This window comes from Notolepis coatsorum (assembly GCF_963971535.1).
Source record: "Notolepis coatsorum genome assembly, contig: SCAFFOLD_308, whole genome shotgun sequence".
NCBI lineage: Eukaryota > Metazoa > Chordata > Actinopteri > Aulopiformes > Paralepididae > Notolepis > Notolepis coatsorum.
This window is the reverse complement of record NW_028171124.1, coordinates 50,001-73,684: the sequence shown is the minus strand read 5'-3', so window position 1 is coordinate 73,684 and position 23,684 is coordinate 50,001. Positions and strand designations below refer to the sequence as shown.

The following is a 23,684-nucleotide window of genomic DNA, read 5'->3' as shown; positions in this document are numbered from 1 at the left end:
GATGTGTTATTGCGCATGTGTGAGAGTCTAGAATTGCCATGAACATGTATTGTCTAGTTAGTTGTGAGACAGTGCCCATGCAGTTAGGAAGGCGGAAGCACATAACTTTTTGACCGTAGTCCATTGATCCTAGTCCTGTCTATATCCTATGAAGAAGATTAGAAGAATGACGTTGTATATTTTGTGACTGCCCAAATGAAAGTAAAGAACCTTCAAACGTATCCTGGAGTCCGTGCGTGTACATCATAGTTGTGGATACAGATTTGTATTAACCATTGGACACGAGTCTGAAACCTTTTTGCTGCACGCACTGAAAACAAAAGTCTAAAGAAATTCTGCCATTACACTAACTATTTACATAAACCAGGAATATACCCTCTGTATTTAACCGTCCTAAATATTTACATATATCAGGAATATATCCTGTGTATTTAACCATCCTAAATATTTACATATATCAGGAATATATCCTGTGTATTTTACCATCCTAACTATTTACATATATCAGGAATATATCCTGTGTATTTTACCATCCTAACTATTAACATATATCAGGAATATATCCTGTGTATTTTACCATCCTAAATATTTACATATATCAGGAATATATCCTGTTTATTTAACCATCCTAACTATTTTCATAAACCAGGAATATATCCTGTGTATTTAACCATCCTAACTATTTTCATAAACCAGGAATATATCCTGTGTATTTAACCATCCTAACTATTTACATAAACCAGGAATATATCCTCTGTATTTAACCATCCTAACTATTTACATATATCAGGAATACATCCTGTGTATTTAACCATCCTAACTATTTACATAAACCAGGAATATATCCTGTGTATTTAACCATCCTAACTATTTACATAAACCAGGAACAAAACCGTCAGTTTGCCATCAACCATTCATTGGCTACTGTACCTCCGCACCAAATAATACTATTTCACCCCCGGTCTCCGCGGTGACCTCTCACCTGCGTCTCCCCATCTTCGGGCTGAGCTCCAGGTACTGGGCGACTTCCCGCGAGGTCAGCGTCGCCCCCTGGTGCTCGTTCAGTGACCTGCCGCCGTAGGAGCTGGAGGACAGGTGGCTGTAGGAGGAGGGGCAGGCGGTGCCAGTGCCGGTGGTCGGGGACCCGCGGAGCCCACCGTGGCTCAGCGTGGGACAGACCGACTGGAGAGACCCTGCTGCGTCTACCGTGAGCCTCGTCGAGTGGCTGGAGCTGAGGGTGGATAGACTGTAGGAAGTAAGGACAGTAAAACAACAACAACAACAACAACAACAACAACAACAACAACAACAACAACAACAACAACAACAACAACAACAGTATTGTGACTAGAGATGCCGTGTGTCTTAGCCTCTTAACTCATTCAGGGCCGAGGCCTTTCCCCATCTTGCTCTAGCTATAGGCCAGGGCCCTATTCCCCCGTACCTGGTTCAACTAAGTCGATCAAAAGTCCCATTAGCCAGATTCAATTAACCCGATGTTTGAATCCAGGCTTTCCCTGGTTCCTCGAACGCTGATTCAGTCTCGTTCATTCGAACCAGACTTGATACTCAGTTAGCCAGGTACGAGGAACAGGGCCCAGGTTTCCATTACATAATTTCACTGTGCGTCACCTTGTTTATCTATATTCTATATTATAGCTATGGATACAATACTATGGTCATTTGACAGTAACCATCTTCTGTCCAAGATGCAAAAAAGATTTTTTTTTTCATGAATACGTTCGGACGGAATGCTGTGGTGAATATAAATATAATTTCGGAATGATCCGGGCTAATTCCTGGGAGGTCGGCTATAGGGCGCAACGTGAATTTCTAATAAAAGCATTGGCGTTTCGTCCCTGGACACGCTACTATTTCCAAATCAAATGTATATAATAGGTATTATGTCTCATCATGAATGCATGAAGCTGGATCGGTATGAAAACATTGTTGGATCAAGCTGAAATTGACGTCAGATAGCCCTTACCTGTGGTCAGGGGTATTCCAAAAAGAATATTCCAATTGTTTGATCGCCATCTGGTCCATCTGATGTCCATCTGGTCCACGACATAATCCAACACAACATATCCATCGATTGTCCTGAAAACGATTCAATGCGATCGAGTGAAGCCCTAGGCTTCCCTGTACTAGAAAACTGCGCCCGGAGCGGTTTAAAACGTAACACCCGGTCTGGAACAGGGTTTACTGCACTCTTGATACTGCCTACTAGCAGGATCTGGTTGGTACTGCACCCTCAGTGTCCCAGTATGCCTTTTAACGGCAACATACAGGTCCGTGACATTGAATAGAATATTAAAATAGAAAAAAAGCAAAAACGATAAAAAAACGTATATATATACACGTTAATGGCCCTTAACTCATTGACCGCCGGGAATTAGTCGTTCTAGCACTGCCACGCTTTAAAAGATAGGAGTGCATCACCTTGTTTGTAGAGCTATAACTATATTCTATATTATAGCTACGGGATAACACGCAAACGTATACATGAAATAACTTTTTTACATGTTGGACGAGAGATAGTGACTGTCAAATTAGCCCTATTATTGTCTATAATATAGAATATAGATATAGCTCTGCAAACATCGTGACGCACAGTGAAAATGCCTATCTTTTAAAGCGTGGCCCATTGACTACAGGGATGGGGATAATCGCTGGCGCTGAATGAGTTGTTAAGAAGCAACCACCTTTCCCCCGTCCCTGCTGTTATGTGGACATGCCCAATTACAAACGCTATTTGCAATTATAACAGTAGAGATTTGGTAGATGTGATCTGATCTCGCTCTCCCTGAAATGTGAGAACCAGATTTCATGGAGAACTCTGTCTGAGTGGAAAAGTGAATATAAACAAAATTGAGGTGTTTACAAGTAAACCCTGTTGAGTACCTTTCAACATTGATTTATTCTGACCAGAACACTGCAGAGAAAAATTACTATTGTTTAGAGGGGCCATTCTTCTCTGTTTTTGCTACTTTGATTGATTGAAAACTTTATTAACAGAATGGGTACAATACAGTACGGCTCAATACACACAATTGTTAAGGCGATGCAGACCAGAGAAAGACTTTCGTCTTGTTTACATCAGAGTGACAGGGTCCCCCATTTTCAATTAATCATAACATTTATGACATACACGACATACAGATAAACAGTACTGTTTCATCCAGACATTTATGACATACAAGATATACAATACAGTTTCTAAAAGAGAGTATATACATTTGAGGGGGAAGAAACTGTACATTGGAGGGGGTTGGGTGGGGGGGTTGGATGTTTACAGGGGCCAGTTTCGAATTGCAGCCTCCCGTAGGTGCTTGACATGTAGAACTAAACTCTAATGCTGCCATTGAGTACCTGCTTTTTTAAACTATGGGTTGGGACCCACAATGGGTCACAGGTCTTCCTCTGGTGGGTCCCCACATGACAACAGTAGTAATATGTTAGTGATGTGTTGCAATGAGCCTGGGTCACATGACAACAGTAGTAATATGTGATGTGTTTCAATGTGCCTGGGTCACATGACAACAGTAGTAATATGTGACGTGTTTCAATGAGCCTGGGTCACATGACAACAGTAGTCATATGTTAGTGATGTGTTTCAATGAGTCTGGGTCACATGACAACAGTAGTAACATGTGATGTGTTTCAATGAGTCTGGGTCACATGACAACAGTAGTAACATGTGATGTGTTTCGATGAGCCTGGGTCACATGACAACAGTAGTAATATGATGTGTTTCATTGAGCCTGGGTCACATGACAACAGTAGTAATATGTTTCAATGAGCCTGGGTCACATGACAACAGTAGTGATATGTTAGTGATATGTTTCAATGAGCCTGGGTCACATGACAACAGTAGTGATATGTTAGTGATATGTTTCAATGAGCCTGGGTCACATGACAACAGTAGTGATATGTTAGTGATATGTTTCAATGAGCCTGGGTCACATGACATCAGCAGCCTTCATGGCTCTGTCTGTACAGACACAGGTAATCCATCCTCACCCTTCCTCTGAGGTCAGACTGTGTGTATCCGAGCTGTCGTCTAAGGGCGGGGGAGGAGGGGGGCTGGGCAGCATGTCCACCAGGTGAAGGGAGGCCGAGTAGTGGAGGATTCTGGGAGATCCCACCAGCTTGACACTCTCTGGGTATCCACCTTGGCAAACACAAGCGAGGTTAATAACAAATCTCTCTCTCTCTCTCTCTCTCTCTCTCTCTCTCTCTCTCTCTCTCTCTCTCTCTCTCTCTCTCTCTCTCTCTCTCTCTCTCTCTCTCTCTCTCTCTCTCTCTCTCTCTCTCTCTCTATCCCTTTGTCTGTTTATCTTTTTTCTCTCTCCCCATCTCTCTCTGTCTCTATCTCTTTGTCCATTTATCTCTTCTCTATTTCTCTCCCTCTCTCTCTCTCCTCTCTCTCTCTCTCTCATACACACACATCGCCAATCAAATGGCTCATACTCTCACTAGAGTAATATCTACTGACACAAACATGATGGCTGGTGCATTGTGTTAGTTAGACACGCGGCACGGTAGTGACTACACTACCACTAGGTTAAAGGGGAACTATTTTACTATTTCTTTCACTATTTGGGCACTTTTACACAATTCCTGTGAGTCTATGGAACACCTCTGTAATATATATATATTTTTTTATTCATTGTTTTGTATTTCTAATCAAGTCCTCAAAAACAGCATTTTTCTACCTCAAGATCTCGAGCCGTTTTGAGCCTGGGCTCCTAAAGTGTACCTAGCGGCGCCGGCGCCTGAACATTATCATGCAGCAGTGTCTCTCTGACATCACAAATCATCACATTTTCAAATGACTCAGTTCAGTGAGGGTGAATATTGTGAGAGGAGAATTGGAAGAATGCGCCAATATGAGAATTTTGAGACATAGATCATATTAATATAAGTTCACATAGCTAGGAAACAATGCTAAACACTCAAAAAGGCCATTTATAAGATAGTTCCCCTTTAACACTGTCGCCTCACACCAAGAAGGTCCAGGGTTCGATTCCCGCTTGGGGACCAGGTTTCCATGATGCCCCCCCCCCCCCCCCCCCCCGATAAGAGAACCCCAATGGAAAAACATGCAAAACAACAGACGAAGACGGGCAGGAGCACTTGGATGGTCCCCGGGCGTGGCTCACGCCACAGCCCTCGTCTGCCCTTGGGGGGAAGGACGACGGGATGGGTTAAGCGCAGAGGAGTATCGCATCGGCGATCCTAAAGACGATGCATGCGTGTGTGTTCCGGTGTGTGTGTGTGCTAACTAACCGCTGTGTGCCCCTAACATTGAGTGTCGTTGCATGCCAATTAAAGTCCTCTGCGACAGGTCCTGCATTATTATATATTATTATTATTATTATTATTATTACTGTGGGTATATTGAAACCATTCTGACTGACCTGGAGGGAGGTGACTGTGTCTCTGTCTGTGGTTGTTGGGGGGCGGAGCCTGGTCCCGGGCCGACAGCAGGGGGACACTGTTCACGGCATGCAGCTCTGAGGAGAGGAGAGAGTTGGAAAGATGTCCAATGGTGTTTTTGACCACTTGTTGATGAAACTGGCGCTACATTGGTCCCCGAAGACTTCCTCCAGCACAAGCACAAGGACACACGAGTAGGTCATGAGGACACATTAAAAAAAAAAAAAATATATATATATATATATATATATATATATATATATATATATATATATATATATATATATATATATATATATATATATATATATATATATATATATATATATATTCTATTAATTCTGTTTAAACCAATGGGGTTTTTCTTCACGGTTGCAGATAAAGATTAGGCTACACTAATATTATAGTATTAAAAGAAACTGATGAGTTATATTCATTAGAAAGTTGATTTAATTGATTTAGTTGGGCTGGGGCTTCTTCCTGTGCTGGGTCTGGGGCTGGAAAGTTGATTTAAAAAAAAAAAAAAAAAAAAACTAATTTAATCAGATTAATCACTTTATTAAAATTGAGGATTTAGTTTGAGGATATTAAAAAAATTATAATAATTGTATTATATATATAATTTTTTTTGACTTTTCTAAATTTTTTTAATTAAAAACAAAGGTTCGAACATTCGTTCGAAAAACCCTGACGAAGTTCGAATCCCAAAAACAGGCTTCGGGGAAACAGCCTTAGAGGACACAAGTATCAGAGAAAGACTTTCGTCTTGTTTACACCAGGGTCCCCTATTTTCAATTCATCATGACATACAGATATACAGTACTGTTACATTTGTGAAATACATGATATGCAAATATACAGTACTGTTAAACAGAGATCCTAACAAAATATATACATACGAGGGGGAGGGGGGGTGCAAGGTGCAATCATAGGGAGGGGGGGTTTGGTCATTTACGGGGGCCAGTTTTGAATTGCAGCCTTTGTGGAACTCCCTCTGGTGTTGTGGTCGTGGAATTCACTGACCTTTGGGAAGTATTTCGACATGTACATGGGTATCTTAGTGGTGTAGTGTATCTTGTAGACCAGGCCCATTGCAAGTTGCTGTACTCTGTCGTCTACTCTAAGCCATCCTAGGTTGTGGGCCGGGTAAGGTGGGTTTTAGGAGTAAGGTCAAGCAGTAGTCTGACCAGTTTGTTTTGTGATGTTTGTAGTCTTGTTTTAGGGCCTTTGAGGTGCTTTGGTACACAGTAAATTTCGCAGAGTACATTTGACTCAAACTGAGTAAAATTGTACTCAATTTGAGTAAAATTTACTCTGCGAAATTTACTGTGTACCATGAGGTGCAAGCCAGAGCCTTGGTGCAAGCATAGTCATAGTACCCTTGAATGAGTGCTCCTGTTAGAGTCTTCAAGGTATTCTTGTTTACCAGAGAGGAGATCCGGTACAAGAATCTTGTTCGTTGGTTGACTTTTTTGATTACATTGGTTGCCATTTTGTCACAGGAAAGATTAGCCTCTAGGATGGAACCCAGGTAGGTAATTCATCTTTTCTTGTGACAATATTGTCACCCACTGTAACAGAGAAGCCGTTGGCCTTTCTGAGTTTGTTATTTGATCCAAAGAGAATGGATTCTGTTTTACCTAGGTGTAATGATGATAGTTTGTTATCAGCGAGCAAGGTGCAGAGCCTAGTTCAGAGCTGAGGGCTTTTTCAACCTGTAACTTGTTCTTGTCAGAGACCAGCAACAAGCTGAGTTGTCCGCGAACAGGAACAAGTTGCAGTCACAAGCTTAGTTGCAATAAAGCAAAGTGAGAAATAATAACAACAGCCTCGCGACTCGTCCTTTTCGAGGACGTCACAATATATTGATGCAAAACAGAATTATTAATTAATTGTGTGTGGGGGGCGGGGATGGCGTGAACGCGATATCTGCCATGTGAGACTAGGCTAGTCGATGTTTAGGCTAGTTTTAGCCCCTTTCGTGACTGCTGATGATGCTGATGATACATATAATATGTTAGTGATGTGTTTCCTTGAGTCTGGGTCACATGACAACAGTAGTAATATGTTTGTGATGTGTTTCGATGAGTCTGGGTCACATGACAACAGTATTAATATGTGATGTGTTTCATTGAGCCTGGGTCACATGACAACAGTAGTAATATGTGATGTGTTTCATTGAGCCTGGGTCACATGACAACAGTAGTAATATGTGATGTGTTTCATTGAGCCTGGGTCACATGACAACAGTAGTAACATGTGATGCCCGGGTCACATGTGGGTCTCGGCCTTGAAAGGTTTAATGCATTACGACTAGTGCTGTCAGGCAATTAAAAAATGTATCTAATTAATTACAGGATTTGTAATTAATTAATCACATTTTAGGCCTGATATTTTATATTCTATAATCATATTCCAAATTGCATGTGTCCGGACGGCAGAATTCAGTACTGTATCTACAAAACCTTCTGTTTAATCATCTTCCCTTTATTCATTTGCTTAGATTTTTCAGGTCTGGTACATTTTAGCATGGTGTTATTCACAGTCAAAAAATTAAATAAAAAATAAAAAAAGAATGTAATTGATATTCTCATTTGGTTCATTACAATTTACTCAAGCCTAGTAACAGACACAGTATTTCTGACACTGGGAATACATTCCCTGAGATCCATAGATGTCCCTAGAATCAGATACCAAGAACATGCAAATGGACCATATAAAAAAAAAGTTTGTAAATGTTTATTCTACGTTCTTATGGAATGAATGAGATTAAAAAAATATATATACATAAAAAAATAAAAATAAAGTATTAATTTTGAGTTAATTAATCATAACGCGATAATTTGCAGTGTAATTAATTAATCTAATTAACGCGATAAACTGACAGCCCTAATTAGGACGGTCACTTCCATCTTCACCTTGCTTGAGGTGGTGGCTCTTCTCCCACGAGTCCTTCATGACGCCCATCTTGGGCTGGCAGCGTGGCGCGGCGACCTTCCAGGGCAGAGCCTCGCGGTGGTCCCCGAGCGTGGCGGCGGCGTTCCTCCTGGTCACCGGCTGAGAGGAGATACGGATGGTCTCGGTGCCGTGCTGCTGCTGCTGCTGCTGCTGGGGCAGGTAGTGGGGCATCTTGGGGCGACGCCCGGGGCTGTTGAAGGTCTTGAGGCCGCCCCCCGACAGGTCCACGTAGAAGGTGCCGTACACGCCACAGCTGTCCGGCACGATGGGGACGGCCGAGTCCAGCAGCTTGATGGGGTCCCTCTTGGGGGGGGAGACGGGCAGACCTGGAGCGACACGAGCGGAGCGGCTTGTGTTGAGAACTGTGACGGGAATGTTATCTATATACATCTGTGTGAAAATACATATTCGACTGTTCCTTTAAGGACTCTGAGGTGTGGAGAGAGAGGATGACTTTTGACTAGGGATGTCCGATATTGGCATTAAAATGTGATATCGGAAAATATCGGTATCGGTTTTCAAAAAAAGATTTTATTTTTATTTTTTTATTTTACATTTCTATAACCTTTATTTACCCAGGCAAGCAAGTAAGAACAAATTCTGATTTTATTTATTGTCAAAAGTATGCATAATGTTGTGTTAATTCCACAACAAGACATATGTAATGTTAATTACCTGAAATTATTCAGTTTTTTGGGGGGCGAAACCCTGCATATATCGGTATCGGTTGATATCGGTATCGGAAATTAAGAGTTGGACAATATCGGTATATCGGTATCGGTAAAAAAGCCAACATCGAACATCCTACTTCTGACCTAAATCTTTTAGGTTGTTTAACAGTCCAGTTAGGGACCTGGTGAACAACACCGCCTAGCCAAGGTTGGTTCTCCTAACTTGGCCATTTTGTCATCGTCATATCTGAATGTCTAATGTTACGTCTTGAAACTGTGTATTAATGTGTTACGTCTGACCAGACCTCTTGGTCACTTTATGGTCAGACGCTTGTGTGTGAACATGTCGTCTCGGATTGTAAACTGTCCTTTCATTGTGGCCACAGTGAAATAAACTTCTATTTCAATTTTTTTTATAACGACTGATGATGAGAGAATGATTACAAAACGGCTCATCGTTTGTCCTTTAATAATTCCATAACAGAACCCACATGTCTTTTGTCAGATTCATAGCGGTGGTACAGATATCTACTGTATATCTGTACATATCCCTTACCTACTATTACTAGTTACAATGCTGGCCACTATGACTTACTTAGTGTCTTTATACCTGTATCACTGTACATATTAATATTACAACTCTGTACATACATCCTATTAGCACTACACTCAGTGGCCAGTATGACTTACTTAGTGTCTTTATACCTGTATCACTGTACATATTAATATTACACCTCTGTACATACATCCTATTAGCACTACACTCAGTGGCCAGTATGACTTACTTAGTGTCTTTATACCTGTATCACTGTATATATTAATATTACAACTCTGTACATACATCCTATTAGCACTACACTCATTAGTACTAATTTATACATTTTATACCCAGTTTAATCACCTGTACATTGTATATTACTATTGCACTTTACTGTTACATTTGCACTCTGGTTGGATGCCAAACTTCTTTTCTCTATACTGTACTTGTGCTGTATGATGACAATACATTGGAATATAATCTAATGATACTTTCCCACCACATCAAGACTCTAGGGTTCTCTGAGTCAAGTCCCCCTTTGTCCATCTCATTTGTTATTAAAAGGCGAAACTGACTTGAGGTCAGGTGAGCATTCCTACCGCCAAGAAGATAAGTACCAGCCCATAATTCAGTAGGTAAGGTAACTGACAGAATGCAGAATGATGAAAAGAGTTTTACTAATATATTTCACTTCAAAAGGTTGTACAAAGAAAAGATAAATAGACAGTATAGCACAGTTTAGTATAATATTGAAGTTTAGCATAACAGGATAACATAGAATAGAATATAGCAGCGTAACATAGAATAATAATATATAATACTGTATACCAATATGGTGTAGTATAAATAGTATGATTTAGTTATATTATAATTTTTTTTAAATTATAAAATTATATAGTATATAGAAGTATAATATAGAATACATTATATAAATGTATAGATGTGTGTGTGTGTGTGTGTGTGTGTGTGTGTGTGTGTGTGTGTGTGTGTGTGTGTGTGTGTGTGTGTGTGTGTGTGTGTGTGTGTGTGTGTGTGTGTGTGTGTGTGTGTGTGTGTGTGTGTGTGTGTGTGTGTGTGTGTGTGTGTGTGTGTGTGTGTGTGTGTGTGTGTGTGTGTGTGTGTGTGTGTAAATGAATGAACCTAAATATGTAGTTTGACTGATAGATATACAAAATGGGTTTATTTATGTTGATTTAATTTAGGGCAGGTATATACAAGAATTCTTCTTCTTCCTGTTCCTTTCGCCCATGGAATTTGGTGAATTATATTAATATGTACTGTTGGACTGTGGTAATTCCATGCACGAATAAATAAATAAATAAGTGATGATGATGATGATGATGATGATGATGATGATGATGATGATGATGATGATGATGATGATGATGATGATGATGATGATGAATAGAGCAGTACTACTCACTGGTGCTCCTGAGGCCCGGGTGGTCTTGATGTGCGGTCCACAGGCCGTGGTACTTGTCGTCATAGTGTGTGGGTCTCCAGGCTCCGGAGAGCCAGGGGGAGTCCGGTGATGCCATCCTGCAGGGCAAACAGCTCGGTACTTACAAGCTAAATCAACCCAGAATTCAACTCGGCACGGGGGCAGGATGGTGGGAGAGGCCGCCTGGTAACTGAAAGGTCACTGGGCTCAATCCCTGGTACAGGAGGGTGTCTTCCAGTTGGCTGGCACTATATCTACGGTGACCTACCATCTGATATGAGGACTGTGTGTCACTAGGAGGGATATGAGGACTGTGTGTAACTAGGAGGGATATGAGGACTGTGTGTAACTAGGAGGGATATGAGGACTGTGTGTAACTAGGAGGGATATGAGGACTGTGTGTAACTAGGAGGGATATGAGGACTGTGTGTACTGTAACTAGGAGGGATATGATGACTGTGTGTAACTAGGAGAGATATGAGGACTGTGTGTAACTAGGAGGGATATGATGACTGTGTGTAACTAGGAGGGATATGAGGACTGTGTGTCACTAGGAGGGATATGATGACTGTGTGTAACTAGGAGGGATATGAGGACTGTGTGTCACTAGGAGGGATATGAGGACTGTGTGTAACTAGGAGGGATATGATGACTGTGTAACTAGGAGGGATATGAGGACTGTGTGTAACTAGGAGGGATATGAGGACTGTGTGTAACTAGGAGGGATATGATGACTGTGTGTAACTAGGAGGGATATGAGGACTGTGTGTAACTAGGAGGGATATGAGGACTGTGTGTAACTAGGAGGTATATGATGACTGTGTGTAACTAGGAGGGATATGAGGACAGTGTGTAACTAGGAGGGATATGAGGACTGTGTGTAACTAGGAGGGATATGAGGACTGTGTGTAACTAGGAGGTATATGATGACTGTGTGTAACTAGGAGGGATATGAGGACTGTGTGTAACTAGGAGGGATATGAGGACTGTGTGTAACTAGGAGGGATATGAGGACTGTGTGTAACTAGGAGGGATATGATGACTGTGTGTAACTAGGAGGGATATGAGGACTGTGTGTAACTAGGAGGGATATGAGGACTGTGTGTAACTAGGAGGGATATGAGGACTGTGTGTAACTAGGAGGGATATGAGGAGTGTGTGTAACTAGGAGGGATATGAGGACTGTGTGTATGTGTAACTAGGAGGGATATGAGGACTGTGTGTAACTAGGAGGGATATGAGGACTGTGTGTAACTAGGAGGGATATGAGGACTGTGTGTAACTAGGAGGGATATGAGGACTGTGTGTAACTAGGAGGGATATGAGGACTGTGTGTAACTAGGAGGGATATGAGGACTGTGTGTAACTAGGAGGGATATGAGGACTGTGTGTAAATAGGAGGGATATGATGACTGTGTAACTAGGAGGGATATGAGGACTGTGTGTAACTAGGAGGGATATGAGGACTGTGTGTAACTAGGAGGGATATGAGGACTGTGTGTAACTAGGAGGGATATGAGGACTATGTGTAACTAGGAGGGATATGATGACTGTGTGTAACTAGGAGGGATATGATGACTGTGTGTAACTAGGAGGGATATGAGGACTATGTGTAACTAGGAGGGATAGGAGGACTGTGTGTAACTAGGAGGGATATGAGGACTGTGTGTAACTAGGAGGGATATGAGGACTGTGTGTAACTAGGAGGGATATGAGGACTGTGTGTAACTACAGTAGGAGAGATATGAAGAGTGTAACTAGGAGGGATATGAGGACTGTGTGTAACTACAGTAGGAGAGATATGAAGAGTGTAACTAGGAGGGATATGAGGACTGTGTGTAACTACAGTAGGAGAGATATGAAGAGTGTAACTAGGAGGGATATGAGGACTATGTGTACTGTAACCAGGAGGGATATAAGGAAAGACACATTTAAATTGACAATCAAGTCAATCTTCTGAAATTGATATAATGTAAGTTACTGTAATTCCAATACTTTCTTTTCCGTCAACAAATTAGAATTTTGAAACATTCTGAAGGGATTCTGGTTCCCTTACTTACCGGTGTTTAATGATGAGGTCATGGCTGGCCAGCTTGTGTAGGCCTAGAAAAATACAAGCAGAGATGCTAAGGGTCAGGGTCTTGAGACGTTGGGGGTTCGCTCTAGTGGGCGAGCGATCCTCTGGCGTCCCCTTGTGGGCAGGGGTGTAAAGTACTTTGTTACAATACTTAAATACTGTTTTGGGAGATTTGTACTTTACTGGAGTATTATTAGGTTTGTATACTTGTACTTTTACTCAATTACATTTCAGAGAAAAAAAACACACTTTTTACTCCTTACATTTAAAATGCAGACCTACAAAGTACAAAGCTTGCAGGTCCAAACATTTTAATTAGTATATTTGTTTCTCTGGCCGAACGAACGCTAATCCTGCGGCCGCACTTTATTTAAAAACAGCCAATCAGATCCCCATCAATGGAAAATGAACCCGCCCATACCCATGCTGAGTGGTCCTTGTGCAAGACTAGAAAGTGGGGATCTTTGATTAAACACCTGCTATCAGAAGAATAGACAGTCAGAAAAAAGGTTTTTACTTTTACATTTGAGTACTTAAGTATATTTAAAAGTAGAAACTTTTTAACTTTTACTCAAGTGTGTTTCTAGCCAGATACTCTGAATTTTACTTGAGTAAGATTTTTATAATTTCTGGGTACTTTTTACACCCCTGCTTGTGGGTACATCTATGTTTGTCAGTCTCAATCACGGTAATTGTTAACTGGTGTGTTTTGTTAGTCTAAAGCCTTTTTATACTTTCCTGTGTCTTACCTCCTTATCAGTTGTTCGCTATCCGTTATGTGAGTTGTGTGTATTTATGTAAAGCCTTATCGCTCCTCACCGCCACAGGAGATACAGTAAGTATGTAAAGACTGTTGCTCATAGTTTTGCTAAGTTGTTATTGAAGGCTAAGCTTTCTCTGCATTTATTTCTCGCTAATTGTTTGCCTTGTACTTTTTTTCCATTTAAAGCAGTTATCGGAGGCTAAGCTGTCTCCGCTTTTATTTCATCCGTTTATTGTACAGCACTGCATATTTAGCCAGAATATGTTGCCAATTTTTTTTACTTGCCAATGTGGGTCGCGACCCGTAGTTTGAGAACCACTGCTTTAAAACAACATCTCTCCTCTTCCTGAGTGAAGTAGACGTGTGAACGCACCTTTAGTCCTGCTGTGGCCTGTCCTGAGGTAGTCTGGCCGCGAGTGGCGTCGGAAGAGGCAGACGGCTGTGGCCATCAGGATGAACCACAAGATGGCGCCAATGCTGCCGATTAACACCGGGTTCCTCAGCACGGCCAGGACCTGAGACAGGTCCCCGTCTAGACTGTCTGTCTGGGAGGGGCCACCCGGCTGGGGGTCTGAGAGAGAGAGGGGGGGGGGGGGGGGGGGGGGTGAGAGAGAGAGAGAGAGAGAGAGAGAGAGAGAGAGAGAGAGAGAGAGAGAGAGAGAGAGAGGGAGAGAGAGAGAGAGAGAGAGAGGGGACAGGAAGGAGATAGGTTAGAGATAGAGAGAGAGATGATATGTTATAGGACAGAGAGAGATAACAGGATAGTAACAACTTCAACAGGTCAGAGAACAGACTTTCGAATGGCCTGGCGCTCAAGTATAACAGGTTTAATAAACCACACCAGGGACGTGCACAGGACTTTAGAGGGGCAGGTGCTCAAAGGCTGAAAAGGGCACTACACTTGTGTGTATATATTTATATATACCGAGCGCACGTAGAGCGCGAGCACGATTTTTAAGGGCCCTTTTCGAGCGGGGGCCCCCTTTTTATGCTTTTTGGGAGGTTTTGGTGATCAACATTTTTATATTGAACTATAATAATCAGTGCAGGAGCTCACTTATCCTTGGTGAAGTTTTCACTGCCAAGTAGTTGCGAGACCAACTCGGTCACAAAGTCAGTAGGCCTTCCCTTCTCCTCGCCCTCTTTGATTCCCACGAATTTGAGGTTCAGCCGGCGGGACCGGCCCTCTAAGTCGTTGAGCTTAGCCCGGAGTTCTGTGTTTTCCTTCCGTAAGGATTTTTGGGATTCTTCCAGGAGTTTCAGACGCGCGTCGTGGTCGTTCACCGTCACTTCTATCCCCGTCACTAGCTGCTTCACGCTTTTCTGCTCGGACTGCAGGGATGCCAAAGTGGCTTCAAACTTGTCCAAACGGGATGTGATAGAGACTCGGGTCTCGTCCATCGCTTTCTTCAGACTCTTACCCTGGCTTTCAATTGCAGCCAGAATAGCAGCGCTGGTAGTGTCGTCAGATGTTTGGGCTGCTGCTGCTTTTCTCGTAGTGGCCATTGTTTGTCGTTTGCCAGCTGCGGTTGCCTTTTTTTTTGTTTGTTTGGCCCCTTCCCATCGGTAAATTCCATATAATCTCAACTTTCCACGGCGGTAGTGTTATATTTAGTCTGTTGATACTTTTTCAAGCAAACTGTTAGATAAACGTTATTAAACAAGCCAATTAAAGTGGACAGAGCCCATCGTATCCTGTTAGCCAAGCCCGCTGAGGGGGAGAAACCACGCACCATTAACGCCAAGATGCACCACGACAAAGACAAGGACCGGGTCCTGCGTCTCAGCCGTGAGCACGGTCCTCTTTACTACAAAGGATCCAGAGTGTATATTTTTCCTGATTATACAGCGGACGTGATGACCCAGCGCAGAGCCTTCAGTGATGTGATGAAGACCCTCCGAGAGGCAAATGTGAAATACAGCCTACGCTTCCCAGCCAAGTCGCGTGTCGAGCTCAACTCTACTGTCACAATGTTTGGCACCCCGGAGGAGGCTGTGCGCTTTTCCAAGACTCTCTCAACTGATGGACCTGGTCCCATGCTGGCGGTCTCAAGCTGACTGTATATAAACTGATTTGTTGACTATTCAACATAAAACACTAGTGAACACTTAATTATTTTTCATCCACTGAGTTGTGGAGGGACAGCTGTCTAGGTATTGGTAACTATAACGTTAACCGGTGCAATGCGATGCCTATTCTTTTGCCCAGCTGTCTTCGTGAGTATATGGGGGTTTTGCCGTTCAGTTTTGGTAAGCGGCGGTGGGGGGGTGGGGGGGTTTATTGTGTTGCCAGTCCTTATTGTTATATTTTTGTATCTGAAGTCTCTTTCAAGAAGGTGGATGATCAATGGATTAAAATGTACTTCATATACCATGCTGTTTGTATTAAGATTGTTATCACTTGGTCGTGATGACTCAAGGGGTTAATATATCGGGGGGTGAGAAGCCTATTACGATGGTGTCATGGAACACTAAAGGATTGGGTAGTGCAGTTAAAAGGGGAAAAGTATTTGCTCATTTGAAAACATTGTCTGCAGATATTATATTTTTACAAGAGACCCATATAGCTCCAATGGAACAGAGGCGCCTGAGGAAGCACTGGGTGTCACAAGTGTACCAATCTGCTTTTTCTTCCAAAGCAAGAGGGGTTGCTATTTTATTTAGTAAATCTGTCCCATTTCAAATGACCACGGTAGTCTCCGACCCCGGAGGCAGATATGTCATGGTGTCTGGTAGCATTAATTCACTACCAATAACATGCCTGAATATTTATGGTCCTAACATTGACGACCCAAGCTTTTTTCGTAAAATATTTGACATAATCCCTGATCTGAATACCACCAACTTGATTTTAGGTGGAGATTTTAATTGCTATCTAGATCCCTATCTTGATCGTACGTCCACTCGTCCGCCTCCGACCATTAATTCCGTTGGAGTACTAAACAATTTAATGCGTTCTATGAACATAGTTGATATATGGAGATTGCAGCACCCTACAGACAGGGATTATTCTTTCTTTTCCCACGTCCACAAATCGTATACAAGAATAGATTATTTTCTTGTCGATGCTAAATTTATATCTAGTGTGCTGCAAACTAAATATCATAGCATCCTTATTTCAGATCATGCGCCAATCACTATGTTGGTAAAGCTGGCACTGCCACAGACGCGATACAGTTGGCGCTTCAACCCCTCTTCGCTCTCGGAGAAAGCATTTCACGATCAAATGAGATCTCGACTCATTGAGTTTATGGAGACTAATGATACCGGTGATGTCTCCGACGCTACACTATGGGAGTCTCTTAAGGTGGTATTGAGAGGGCACATTATATCTTATGAAGCCTTTGGAAAGAGAGAAAGACGTAAGCGCCTGGCTGAGATTGAGGCACGGCTCCCCTCGCTGGAGCAGGTTTACAGACTATCACAATCCCAAATGGACTTAAATAACATTTTAAAATTGAAGTATGAATACAATTCTATTCTGGGCAAGCAGGTTAGTACCCTCCTCCTTAAACTCAGACAGAAGCACTTTGAACTAAGTGATAAACCAGACAGACTGTTGGCTAGGCAGCTGAGGGGTGTACAGGCCAGCCAGGCAATTCATAGTATCAAATCTATATCGGGCAGCTTGCTGACTAACCCTAAAGACATAAATGACCGTTTTAAAGAATTTTATACTGGCCTTTATACCTCTAGATGCCATGCCCCAGACTCTGAGGTTGAGAGCTTCCTGGACAATATTGATATGCCAGTGCTTAGTGATAAGGCAAGGGATGAGCTAGATGCTGATTTCAGCCTGCAGGAAATAACAAGTGCAATAAAGTCTTTCCCTAGCGGGAAGGCCGCTGGCCCGGATGGGTATGGGGCGGAGTTTTATAAAACTTACAGTGACATTTTGGCCCCTCTACTTCTTAGAATGATTCAACATTCTATCACTAATAATGTCTTCCCTGACTCCCTTTACAAAGCAAATGTGTGCCTTTTACTCAAGAAAGGTAGGGATGGGACTGATCCAGCAGGGTTCCGGCCTATAAGTTTGTTAAATTTTGACCAAAAGACAGTTGCCAAGGTGTTGGCCACTAGGTTGGCTCAGCATGTCGGATCTCTCGTCCACTCCGACCAAACGGGATTCATTCCTGGCAGGCTTGCTTTTTCTAATATTCGGAAATTACTAAACATATTGTACTCTAACCAAAGAAAGGACACTAAGCCGGCGATCATATCACTTGACGCTGAAAAGGCATTCGACCAGATCGAATGGAAATATATGTTCAGTGTCCTCCAGCGCTTTGGTTTCGGTGACAGGTTTCGTTCTCTTATTGGAATGTTGTATGCTCATCCCAGAGCTTCCATTCTTACCAATTCTGATAGATCTGACTCCTTCCCACTCCATCGCGGCACCCGACAAGGATGTTGTATTAGTCCCTTACTGTTCAATTTAGCCCTCGAACCCCTGGCTATCAGTATCAGGAGTCATCCCAACATCACAGGAATAAAGTTGGGAAAGTATGAGAGCCGTATTTCGCTATATGCGGATGATGTGGTCCTGTATCTTGCTGATCCTGCCTCCTCCGTCCCATGTCTCCTAGATTTAATCAGGCAGTTTGGTACTTTCTCTGGTTACTCCATTAACTGGGAGAAAAGTGTGTTTATGCCCATCTCAGGGAGCCTAGACTCTTCCTTTACTGACAGCTTACCCTTTAAAATAGAATATGACCACTTCACCTATCTGGGAGTAGTTATACCAAAGGATCCTAAACTCCTATTTAAACTGAACTTTGGTGAAATGGTCTCAAAATTGAAGAAAAATATGGAGAGGTGGAGAATTTTGCCAGTGTCTTTGGTGGGGCGTGTGAATGTCATAAAAATGGTGGTTCTCCCAAGGTTCCTTTACCTTTTTCAGAGCGTGCCTATTTTTTTGACTGCCTCTTTCTTTAAACAGATAGACACTATACTTCTGCCATTTGTCTGGGGCTATAAAGCACATCGTATTTCAAAAGCACACTTGCAGAAGCCAAAGCATATGGGGGGGCTGGCCCTGCCGGTATTCCAGCACTACTACTGGGCTGCTAATGCAAGGGCCATGACCTTCTGGCAAGATTACTTCATAGGTGATGCTACAGTAGCCATGGACGCCCCCAGGTGGCTAGACATGGAGGCGCATGTGAACCTAAAAAGCTCTCTTCCTGCAATGTTATTTTCTAAGTGTGATACGATTAATAAAATGGCTCTCAACTATTTTATCCTTCGGAACTCACTGAGAATATTGAGTCAAATCAAAAAGGTTTTCAAAGTACCTTCAACCTCGGCATATGCTCCAATATGTGATAACCATAATTTTCCCCCTGGTCAATCTGATATTGTTTTTTCATTATGGAAGGGAAAGGGACTGGCCACTATTAAAGATCTATATGTTGATCGTCACTTTGCCTCATTTAACGAACTTAAGTCTAAGTTTAATCTTACAAGCTCACACTTCTTTCGTTACCTGCAGGTTAGAAATTATGTCCGCAGTAATATCCCAGACTTTGAGACATGTCCTGCTGACTACCAGTTTTATAATCTCATGAGCCGATCACCAGTTTCAAAACACCTGATATCTGATTTTGTTTCATATTTCTCTGTCCAATCTATGGCTTCCTCCAACCACATTAAAGATGTATGGTCCACAGAGCTTAGTATGGAAATCTCTGATGAGATGTGGGAGGAGGGACTTAGCAGGATACATAAATGTTCTATTAATGCCAGAGTCCAACTTATACAGTTTAAGGTCATTTACAGACTACATTACTCTAAAACCAAACTGCATAGAATCTATCCCTCTGTATCGCCTATCTGTGATCGTTGCATGTCCGCAGAGGGTAATCTTTCACATATGTTTTGGTTTTGTCCCAAGCTATTTAAGTACTGGGTAGACATTTTTGACTGGTATACCAAGGCGTACAAAAGAGAGATTGCCCCAGACTGCCTTCTAGCTTTACTCGGCTGTTCAGCTAACACTGCAGAATTACCTTACAATGAGCAGGAGGCCCTGATGTTTGGTATGGCTGTGGCCAAAAGAATTATCCTGAAGGAATGGAAAGACACGTCGTCTCCAAATTTTAAAAGGTGGCTTACTGAGATGGTCTCCTCTCTGCAGCTGGAAAGCATTCGTCACAGTAGGTCTGAGACCTTGAACAAATTTGAAATGATATGGGGTCCCTTTTTGGAATGCTTAGCTAGAACATAAGTGCTTCTCAATGTCCTCCTGTGTATTTTCTGTACTATGTATTGACAACACTACTATGTATGTGTGTATATATATATGTATGTGTATATATGTCAGAGAATCAGCCCCTTGCGTCCTTAGTGTATAGCATTTGACATGGTGTATGTTTGTTCATTGATGTGACAGTGTCTGGCAACATACTGTTTGTGTTCTTTTTATTTACTTTTTATTTTCTTTGTGTTTGTGATTTGTCTTGATGTATGTTTGTGAAACTATAAAAACTGAAAATAAAATATTATAGAGGAGCTCACTTATCCTTGAAAGACACTTTTATCACTGACTTAAAAGGCCCATACATCTCCATAAATGTTCAGGGGGGAGGGAATAAGTGCTTACCCTACAGACCCCAAAAAGTGCTGTATATTCTGTATTGTTTAATATAAATGCATTTTTTATTCCAATCCCGATTTGTATTTGAGATTCCCAAATCCCATCGGACTTGACTTCTTCGTGTCCCTCAGTGAGTGTAATACCAGCATTCAACTGTATGCGCCACAGCGGTTTCTATCATCATCATCATCACCACCCACGCTATGCATAAAATATATAGATCCGCGGAGAGGCACGCTGAGGAGGCCGTGCAAACTGCAATGGAATATGGAGCATCTCTCTCTCTTTACCTAATATTTTGATTCTATCCTGAAATTTTTCAGTTGGAAGGGCAGTCTATATGCTTAACGGTAAAAAAAAAAAAAAAAAAAAAAACGTTTTTTAATTTTTTTCAAAAAGGGCACTTTTTTGATGAGGCTCAAAAAGGCAGGTGCTCAAGCACCCCTTGGCCTCTATGTGTGCACGTGCCTGAACCACACCACAGTAGTATGGCAAGTATGGCTGCCCCCAATTGTCCATCTACTGTATCCCACAATGCAAAGCATATTTTACTTCCAAACATTAGAGCTGCTATAATATCAGCTGATTGATTGATAGATTGCAGAATGGGTACAATACAGTATGGCTCAATACACACAATTGTTAAGGGGATGCCGACCAGAGAAAGACTTTCGTCTTGTTTACATCAGGGTCCCCCATTTTCAATTCATCATAACATTTATGACATACATGACATACAGATAGACAGTACTGCTACATCTATACATTTATGACATACCAGATTTACAAATACAGTATTGTTTGAGATACAAAAGAGTCTAAAAAAGAGAGTATATACATTTGACGAAGAAACTGTACATTGGAGGTGGTTGGGTAGGAGTGGGGGGGGGGGAGGTTGGGTAGGCGGGGTAGGGTGGGGGGGGGGTAACTGTACATTGGATTATCGACGAAACCTTACTTGGTCCCAAGAAGAGGGTCTCGTGTATTACTGGGTTAGGACATTTACTGTACATTGGAGGGGGTTGGGTTTGGACATTTACAGTGGCCAGTTTCGAATTGCAGCCTCCCGTAGGTGCTCTTTGAGAGTGGTTTTGAAAGTGGGTAGTGATTCACATTCCTTTACAGCTGTGGGTAGGGCGTTCCACATTGATGTGGCATAATTGCTAAACGTGTTTAGTCCCATGTTTGAGCCGAATCTAGGTTTAACATGATTTGTGGAGCTCCCTCTGGTGTTGTGGTCGTGGTATTCACTGACCTTTGGGAAGTATTTACTTCCTACCACATGTTACAGCTAACCCTAGTTAGTGTTGATCAAACTCAGCATTTTAACAGTTGCTAGAGTTGGCTGCAACAATTGAGAGCTGACATTAGCTCTTCATTAGCTCTTCATTCTTTTAGTTGTTAGTGTAACAAGGTTGAAACCTCACAATAGTGGCCCCTCGGAGTAAAAACACTCCTAAATTAAACACATGTCCACATTTCCACCCAAATAGATGCGTTTTCTGTTGTTGTTCAAGCTGAATAAATTTTCTACATGATATACACTTTTTAAGACCTTTTTAATACCACTTAAAAATAACAACAAAAAATATATAGTGACACTGAACTAACTGGTGGCTGCACTTAATTAACACTTTGATCGCCGGGGTTAAATTCATAATTTACCATCCCTAGCCAGCTCTATTTGTCTATGGAGAAGTTCCCCTTCTTTGCAGGGCTATAACTTTTTAAATTGTATTGCTAAATTGACATTACTATGGCCCATTCAACGTCCTATATCTATTGTTCAGGGTGTAGCAACGTTATACTTTTTCATTCACATATTCATACTAAAATACGGTCTAAAGTATAAGTATGTTTTTATCGTTTTCTGCAGCTTTCTCCAGAACTTGATTTATAGCCCTAAATGCATTATATTGATGATCAAATACAGTTTGGTAGGAATCTGTGCGAGATAAAAAAATGTCAACTGGACGTGCCTCTAGGAGTTACTACGTATGATCTGATGTTGACCGGATGGGCGGGGGGTCGTTTATAATTCCGTGGGCAACGTTATATCATTCATCTAGTGTGTGTGATATGATCATTAGAGCAGTTAGTAAAGAACACGTTGACAAATAACGCTGGATCTTACCGTATCTTCCTCGTAGCGTTGGGCGATGAGCGTGGAACTGGAATATTACTATTATGAGATGTAGAAATACCAGATCCATTTTCAGGTTGTATAATAGTATATACGTCCAAATCATGTTGTTTATCGAGTTATTTGCAACCGATCGACATCCATTGTGTCAAGATGGAGTCCTGCTAATGATAGCTAGTGCCCGGACGAAATATGGGTGAGCACCACTTCATCCGCATCACTTCCTGTTTGGGCGAGCGGCCGATCGGCCACCAGATGGCGCTCTTGAACCGTTGGAGAATTGAGAGGGGCTCACCATTACATATAATGTCTCCGGGGGAGAAATATGATTTCGATCACAGATTTTTGAAATATTGATATCAAAGACGCTGTCCAGCGTCTTCGGCAGAATAAGCATGGCGGGGAAAGACGCTGAACAGCGTCTCCGGCGATTAAAGTGTTAAAATGATCGCGTGTTCCATACAAGCTCTCGCCAGACGCACCAAGCTCCCGGTAGCCCCTTAAAATAAAAATAAAAACTTGAATACAAAGATATTTCATATATTTAATATGATTTAGTCTCCAAACAGCCGGGCTGCCCTCCCCCTAAAGATTGAATACCTGTGCAAATTCCATTTAAGACTTTTTAACACCTTTTAAGGCCGTAAATTGAGAATTATGAAAAAATACTTTTTAACACTAGCACAGCCGACAAAGGGTCACATGACCCCTAGGCATTTTCAATAAAATGTATCCTCGTCACTCGGTCGAGCTCCAGCTCTGTCACTCAATGACTTTTCCTAACTTTACCCGTTTTATCTGGCACGGTTTCTGAAATTTCAAAATGACTTCAGGAAAATGTAATTAGAACGTTATTCCACATAATGGGCCGTTGGAACAGACGAAAGTCACAGCACTTTGCGAGCGTCTAGCGCAGGGGTGGCCAACCCGTGGCTCGCGAGCCGCATGTGGCTCTTTGCCCGTCAATGTGTGGCTCTTCCATCCAAAAAAAAGTTAATAAAAAATTATAATATATAAAAAAAAAAAAAAAAAATTATAATTTCTTTTTTATGT

At 41.9% G+C, this 23,684-nt stretch overlaps 1 protein-coding gene across 1 annotated transcript in view; it reads right to left on the bottom strand.

Annotated features, from left to right (window-relative positions):
- The window catches only part of robo4 (roundabout, axon guidance receptor, homolog 4), a gene marked incomplete at its 5' end in the record, with an annotated part of 69,749 nt that overhangs the window by 4,540 nt on the left and 41,525 nt on the right, over positions 1-23,684 (bottom strand). The window contains 7 exons of the mRNA XM_084339242.1: positions 983-1,246; positions 4,024-4,174; positions 5,424-5,519; positions 8,361-8,726; positions 11,033-11,148; positions 13,111-13,153; positions 14,264-14,461. Coding sequence (XP_084195368.1) covers positions 983-1,246; positions 4,024-4,174; positions 5,424-5,519; positions 8,361-8,726; positions 11,033-11,148; positions 13,111-13,153; positions 14,264-14,461 — 1,234 coding nt within the window. The remainder of the gene's footprint in view (positions 1-982; positions 1,247-4,023; positions 4,175-5,423; positions 5,520-8,360; positions 8,727-11,032; positions 11,149-13,110; positions 13,154-14,263; positions 14,462-23,684) is intronic.